We start from the raw sequence: 8,487 nt of genomic DNA, 5'->3' as shown, positions 1-8,487 counted from the left end.
GAGTTTTAGCCTAGTTGTATTAGACTATGACATATATTTAAATACATTGTATAAGTAGTTTAAATTGGATGAATAGCAGAGAGTCCTCATAGGTGGAACATACGTGGATGAGAGTTGTGTAATTACCCCCTAAGGATATTAAGAGCTGTTTATACACTACTTGAGAAACAGCGAGGATAAACTATTTATCAATGACTGGTTAATATCATTTAATATATTGATCATGTGGATTGTGTATTTTAACACACCAATACAATTAGACCGATAAAACCTCAATCGGTGCAATCAGGATACTTCAAGAATTACTGCGGCCTTAATATGGCGGCTATCTATACCCGATTTAGATCGAAATCATGTTCAGTTAAAAGGACTAAAGATACATCCAATAAAGGCCCACCCACACCACCGGAAAAAAGACTTACCATACCCGAAGAATTGTTTCGCAGACGATGTCTCAGGTTTGTAAAAATTTTGATTATATTGTGATGACAGTCGTAATCACTATTTATAGCCTATATGTCGAATTACAATGTCATCAGTATTAAATATCTCGTATGACGTTGTCATCAGTATTTGTATATGTCGAACGACAATGTCATCAGTATTTGTATACATCGAACGCCATTGCCATCCGTATTTGTATATGTCGAACGACAATGTCATCAGTATTTATATATGTCCAAAGACAATGTCATCAGTATTTGTATATGTCGAACGCCAACATCAGTATTTATGTATGTCGAACTCCGATGTCATCAGTATTTATATATGTCGAACGCCGATGTCATCGGTATTTGTATATGCCGAACGCCAATGTCATCGGTATTTGTATATGTCGAACGCCAATGTCATCAGTATTAAATATCTCGTATGACCATGTCATCAGTATTTGTATATGTCGAACGCCGATGTCATCAGTATTTGTATATGTCGAACGCCGATGTCATCATTATTTGTATATGTCGAACGCTAATGTCATCGGGATTTGCATATGTCGAACGCCAAAGTCACCAGTATTTATATATGCCATAATTATTATGTTGAACGACAATGTCATTAGTGTATATGTCGAGAACGGCAATGGCATTAGTATTTATATATGTCGAACAGCAATGTCATTTCAATCTGTACATGTATAATTCAGGACGATAATTCTATTCACCATCGGTAATTGGTAAAATCAGTAGAAATCGATATAAGCCTATGATCGGACATTTTGTCGGTACCAGAGTCGCCGATATCTGTTCAAAAAGATTAGGTAAATGTCTTTAAAATATCGCTCGGTTGTGATCAAACCATTCGCTCTTGCACGTCACTCAGTTCTTTCAGTTATGCGGTAGTCTCCGTGCGTGAGACTGGGAGCCTAAGGGGTTACTCAATTGAACGTTCCGGAATTGAAATCTCTCAATCCCAAAAATAGTGAAAATGGGTATTTCGGGCTACAACGCATGCGTCGACTGGATAAGTAAATATCTCAACCACCCATGCAGCCGAAACATATTTGTTGTGTTTAATTACGTCACGATTCTATTCACGTACACCACCCCCGTGGTCGCGGGGCTGACAGAACTGTGACATGACTGAATTCCGCGCCACTCGATTGCAATTCTGTCAATTGGGGACGTTCTGGGCCCTTATTCACGAAAACTTAAACTAAGATACAATCGAAATTTTAAGAAATACTGCAATTCGATTGGCTGACCAGTAAAATCAATTTGCGTATATCCAATGAAGTTACAGTATTTCTTAAAATTTCGGTTGTAACTTAGTTTAAACATGCATTATGCAAGAGCAAAATCTGCTTATTATACGCCTGAAATGTTATCTAAATTATCAATTAGACATTAATTAACTTATCCAGACCATAATAAACTCTCGATGTCAAGGCTAGCTTTCGATGTTGGCTGGATTAGATTCTTTTTTCCCGCTAGCGGCCGTTGATAATTAAATCAGAAAAAAGTGGATAATCGAGACTATGCTGTTTATATTAATGATTTTAGTAATGATGACCGAGACTATGCAAAAATTTCACCCGCTTCTTTCTCGGCTCATAGGGGATCAATTTGACTAAAATTTTCAGCAAATTACCTTTACACTATCTAGTTTTTAACTATTATAGCGAGAACTGCCATCTCTTTATCTTATCTCCAATAATGTATCTTTAAGGTTTCGTGAATAAGGGCCCAGCTGGACTGTGAATCGAGCATCCCCTATGGTATAATACAAGACCGTAAAAAGGAAAGAATAACAATGTAATATCCTAACCGCTCTAATTTTTTAATCATTATCAACTTTTAATAAACTCATAATAATTAATAATAGGACAAACAAATAAGTTCCCGAAAGATGGTGATGTGTGTAGTTTCAACTCTATTTATAGAAAAGGCGGGAGAGTGTCACGTGATTAGGTCAACAATAACGAAGACGAGAAGTTATATGACTGCATGAAACATTTCTGACAGGTACCGATAAATTTAGGAATTTATATCGTACTGACATTTAACAGCTAATTAATATCAGATCATACATTATTAACCATACACCAAATACATTTCTAGGAACTGTAATGGTTAATATTATTATTTATGGCCGTCACTATCGGTACTTGTTTGTGTTATGTATCGGCCGATTAATCGTAGCTACCCTAATATTTGTACATATCGAAACCGTAATGTCATTAGAATTTATATACCGAAACGACAATGTCATTAGTATTTCTACTCCTTGTTACGTACATTCAGGTAATCGAAACCACACCATTTGACTCCATGACAGATCTTATGATACAGCGGACACACACTAACCACCGGGCCATCCATAGTGAACTGTTAGCATAAATTCCCAGTTTCAGTATCATTAAAGGCTCAATATACCACTCTTGTTGTAACTGAATAATATATCCCAATCTTTATTCTGGTCAACAAATTGTACTATTTTACAATATTCCAATTAATTGATGATACAAATTTCATCTTAACACACCTAATTTAAAAAATTGGAAAAATTCAACTAAATGATTTGAAAAGCCTGACGTAAAGCTTTTCAAATGTGACTTGGATTTAAAAATATTTTTGAACCCTCTGGACAAGTAAAATAGGATTTAATAGATAATTTACACAACAGGTAGGACACTAACACATCTAGTACTTAGAATAAGGCTATTTTTTATTTTCTGGAGCTGTCAAGCCAGTAAGAGTGTTATTGTCTGTTTAATGTGCTTGCTACTCACACTGGTATTTTATTAAATTTGTCATAATAATTATGATGCTTGATTACTGACAGGTACAAAATGGCCAGGGGTTGTTTCTTTCTCAATGTATGTCATTAAAATGACCACACCTGAATATGTTAAATTACCTTGATGCAGTAGCGTCACACCCATTGGGTGAGAGTTGGCAAAATGTCAGGGGCCCTCAGGGGCAGATCCAGAGGGAGGGGGTTTGGGGGGTTCAACCCCCCCCCCCCCCCAGCTACATACAAAATTTTTACAACCTTTTTTATGAGAAAAGTGTCATAATTGTGCTTTATCCTTTATCGTCAGATGGTGCGACAGGATGCGCACTCAAAGCGCGAGATAATGATATAGACATATGTGATATCACAATTAATTAAATTGAATCACAATGTCATCGTATTAATTCATAATAAAAATTGACGTCAAACAGGATGTTGGATTTCTCTGTTTAAAAAGTTTATTTTAGGCAACTCCCCTTTTAACATAAACCTTGTGTACAATTTATAACTGGTCTGAGTTTTTCAGATTTTTTTTTTTGAAAGCTTGATGTGATTGTTTGGCTATAATCATAAGGAGGAACACTATCAAAATTTGTTATTACCCCCGACACTGAGAATTTTTAGGGTACCGATACTCCCCTTTTGACCAAAACCTTATAAACAATCTATAACAAGATTTTTTAAACACTTGATGTGATTGTCTGGCTAATAATAAGCAGGAACCCTAACCAGAGAGAGATGGGGTTTAACGTCCACTCGACACAAACTAGGTCATTTCGGGACTAACAAATGGTTCAATTTTATTTCTATAATTCGCTTTCCGAGGACCTTAAAAAAAAGCTGCTGGTAGGTATATATTTCATGACTGGCAGTGCTATCTTTAGATTTTAACGTGACTATTTGTTACTTAATAGTTTTTAAAACATGAGAAACTTTATGGTTATTACTTTATATTACCATATTTAAAGGAGCTAAATCGCTAATATTTGGGACCTAGAAATTGACCCAAATGGGTAGCATTAGCAATGCATATAATAACGTATTCTGATTGTATATAAACTGATTTACATTCAATTGTTTTCTTTTTGACTCTTATTTCAACTCAGTTATATGTATGTCCAGCGAAATACGGCATGAGTCTCAACCGCATGGCAATTTCTAGCGTCTGGTTATTCCAGTCTATTGTGCATGCCCTCAAGTTAAGATATGGCATCACCATTTGACATGAGTTGTGGAATTATGTCTAGCTTCGTTCTTTCTGGTCACTTGTTACAAATGACGCTGATACGCACTACAGTACCCGATTCGTGTACCAATGGTAAAGTGTTTATTTTGTCTTCAATATTGGATATCAGAAGTTTACCTTTTCCTGGTAAGATCACAACATCAATGTTGATTTGAATTGACAAATAATTCGTGTTTTCAACGTTTAAGACTTTGAATGATATTGAGTTGGAGACTTCGCTACTTTAAGATCATGAGTCTATATTTCGCTATGGCGGTATATTGACGTCACCCCTATCTATTTGTGTCATTCAGTTGATCAGTTGTTTGCCATACGTTATCACAATCCATCATTTTGAAATTTATATATATTATTTACATGTATATTTAATATTTACAGTCGTTAAAAAATATGTCAATCTATTTCTAACACTGCAACAACCATTGTGGACAATTAACCCAGACGATATAGCATCTGTTAGACTTAAATTATGATTTGTTGCCTGGCAAAATATCTCTATACTTCTTATCATTAAAAAAAATAAAAGTAGCATAGCTACACATTTATTTTTTTATATTGACTTTTCTGTCAATTTATGTTCAGAGAGTGAACGGGTCAACTAACAGAGTGTATAGAGTTGTATAACGACTTCGATGAATCAATACAAATTTCATGTTTATGGTCGACTTATAAATTTTGTACAAAAAACCTTGATGGTTAAATTTATGGTTCATTGAACTAAAGGTCGATATGTTTATGTCGTTGAAATTTTGTTTTGCGTCACGATCCTTTTGTTGATGAGAAATTGTGAAATGAATATTATTTATGGGCAGATGTTTCATTACTACTCATTATATTATTTTAAACGTGTATATTTGTCGACCATATCATGATTATTGATCAAGAGTGAGTGCTCTTTTAAATGATATCGGGTTTAACGTCCTACTGTTTTGCGTCGACTGGGCTAATGAAAATGGGAATACATCATACAGTGTACTATGAGGGAAATTTTGCCCGGACAGCAGCACTATGGCTTACTCTTATATCGAATTCCAACTGTCAAGGGATCTTTACCGTGCACGGCAATGTGGACACAGGACTGCGATTTTTCATCCCATTCAAACAACTATACGTTGTCCTCTGTCAGGCCCTCGATCCTGCACCACTGAAAAGGAGGAACCACAGCGGAACATCTGAAATTTTCTCGGCCAACGCTGGGATTTGCTCTTTCAAAAATGTTATTCTACGCTTTTGTTTTAGGGCATTCGTTTACACAATTCCTAGGGAGTTGAACATGTTGCCTCTCTCTGTCCAGAACAGTCCTCATTCACGAACCAGGAGGACCCAGGTTCAATTTTGGTTGTTGTCCATGGTTTCCCCCATGTCAGTGGTGTCCGATAGAAAGGCCTGGCATGGAACATTGTCTAGTCGGTGGGATGGGACGAAAAATTGAGGTTCCGAGTACTGTATGGCATGCACGTAAAAGAATCCTTTGATGAGAAGGATTAAGCCTAAGAAAGTTTCTGAAAAGGTTGTAGTCAAGACAAAATTCACAAAGTGGCAAGAATTGAGGATGTTGATGCAGTAAGGTGGACAAGTGCCATTGTTTTTAAATAAGATCATTTGATGTTAGTGCAAAAAAAAGTGTCATTGTTTTTAAATAAGATAATTTGATGTTAGTGCAAAAAAAAGTGTCATTGTTTTTAAATAAGATAATTTGATGTTAGTGCAAAAACAAGTGCCATTGTTTTTAAATAAGATAATTTGATGTTAGTGCAAAAACAAGTGCCATTGTTTTTAAATAAGATAATTTGATGTTAGTGCAATAAGGTGGACAAGTGCCATTGTTTTTAAATAGGATCATTAATTTTGATCTTGTCAAATAAATCCAACTTGTTGCACTAGCATCCTCAATTAACGTTAAAGCAAAGGGGAGACTATTAAGTGGTGTGCATCCAGTTAAGACTGACCTTTGAATTTCGTGGTAAGTCTAGTCGGTATTTACCACCAGTGAAACGTGACACAAATATCCTTTCCAATACATATTGCTGATCATTTGTGTATTGAAACGACAGACGTCTATGTCATCTTGCCTTTATCAAGCTTCCTTAAGAAGGTTTATTATAAATATTTCGTCTGCTTCTGGTGAGGATTGCGATCTCAATGTCGTACATCTGTCGGTCAGGATTTAAAGGATTCTGTGGGATATATCTCCCAGAATGACAAAATTGTTCCTGCCTCACAATCATATCAAGTTTTTATCCTGTTCAGGCTTTGTCTTCAGACAATTTTAACCTAGCTAAAAGGTCAATTCTAGAGATTTACTCGTCTCTACATAACACCCAGATACAGTATATGTTGCATAATGAAGTCTCTTGTGACCTTCCAGTTTCCTCCACCTGCTGGGGGGTTGGATGGCCGAATGCTTAGCATGTGCACGCTGTATCATGAGGCCTGTCATTGAGTTAACTGGCGTGGTTTCGGATTCCTGGTTGTATGTGACAAGGAGTAGGATTGCCTGTCCAACCTCGTGGGTTTTCCCCGCCTCCTCTGGTTTCCTTCCACTGCTAAAGACCCCTACGCGCAAGTGAATTATTGAAATAAAATTAAAAACCATATGTTAGTCCCGAAATGACCTAGTCTGTGTCAAGTGGATGTTAAACCCCATTTCTCTCTCTCTCTCTGATCTACCGCCTCTTCTCTGTAATGGCTGATACAATAAACATGCGGTTTTGCTGAACTGTTGTAGGCTGGATATTCATGCCTTTATCAATATTATCATCAACAACTTTTTAGAACAATCCTGATTTGATCATGGAGTGCCAATCACTTAACTCTTAGGAGATCCAGTCATCACATTTTCTCTAGTCATTATACTGTCAGGATAAAATTGATATGACATCCAAAACTACGCTGAGCGCCTCAAGGCATTTATATCCTCAAATTTCGTTTAAGTGGTTTCATAAAATGCGAGAAGCATTTAAGGGTAATTTTAGCCATGGTTGGCAAGGATGTAGATAATAGATACTGAGGATTTCCTTGTCATTCATACTTGTTTACCAAGTCAGGTCAGATACCTGTAAAACATTGAGTTTAATACTGATTTACCAGTAGATTAAAGGATGCTTAGTTGAGAGAGAGAGAGAGAGAGAGAGAGAGAGAGAGAGGTGGGTTTAAGTATGGTTCAGTTATATTTAAATGATTTGCTATCGCCTAGGGATCTTTAGCAGTGGAAGGAAACTGAAGTATCGGGAGATAGATAGACAGAGTTTAAGTCCACTCGACACAAACTAGGTCATTTCGGGACTGACATATGTTTCAATGTTATTTCAATAATTCACTTGCGCGTAGGGGTCTTTAGCAGTGGGAGGAAACCGGAGAACCTGGAGAAAACCCACGAGGCTGGACAGGCGACTCTACTTGTCAGCTACAACCTGGGAACGAAACCACGCCAGTGGACTTAATGACAGACCTTATGATACAGCGCACACACTAACCATTCTCGGCCAACCACACACCCCTCCCCCCATGCTGTGTTGAGAGGCTGGATATACATCACAAATTATCTATCCCTCAACCTTCTCTGTGAAGTTCCACTCGGTGATCGATCTAGGCTACTAGACTTGTATGCCATTCGGAACTGAATAGATTTCGTATGTGATCCGATATTATGTAATTATTCTTGTATTAAAGACCGTTTAATTGTGTGTTACACATGCATGCCAATCGAAAGGATATGAAATAATCTTTTCGTCGCGTTATGGTTAGGGGCCTCGCAATTCTAGTCAGGCCCAGGGCCCCGATCGGTTAAGCTGTGCTTTGAGCTAAACGTAGTAACTTGAACAAGGCAGAATATGCATATAGGACTAACACAATTTTTGAAATATGTGTGTACTGATAACACACCAGAGAAACTGTTTAATTTGTACAAAGTTAAGAAACATAATAACTCTCTGATTACAAACTAAACGAATGAAATAAATGAACGAACTACATGTAGCTAATATTTGAATGATTATTATTTAGAC

The 8,487-nt window shown here is 36.7% G+C and overlaps 1 protein-coding gene across 1 annotated transcript in view; it reads left to right on the top strand.

Annotated features, from left to right (window-relative positions):
- The first annotated feature begins 318 nt into the window (after positions 1-318).
- The window catches only part of LOC126815015 (GTPase-activating Rap/Ran-GAP domain-like protein 3), an 82,371-nt gene continuing 74,202 nt past the window's right edge, over positions 319-8,487 (top strand). The window contains exon 1 of the mRNA XM_056103094.1: positions 319-458. Coding sequence (XP_055959069.1) covers positions 319-458 — 140 coding nt within the window. The remainder of the gene's footprint in view (positions 459-8,487) is intronic.

This window comes from Patella vulgata, chromosome 1, assembly GCF_932274485.2.
Source record: "Patella vulgata chromosome 1, xgPatVulg1.2, whole genome shotgun sequence".
In the NCBI taxonomy this organism is placed as follows: Eukaryota; Metazoa; Mollusca; class Gastropoda; family Patellidae; genus Patella; species Patella vulgata.
This window is presented reverse-complemented; position numbering and strand designations above follow the sequence as displayed.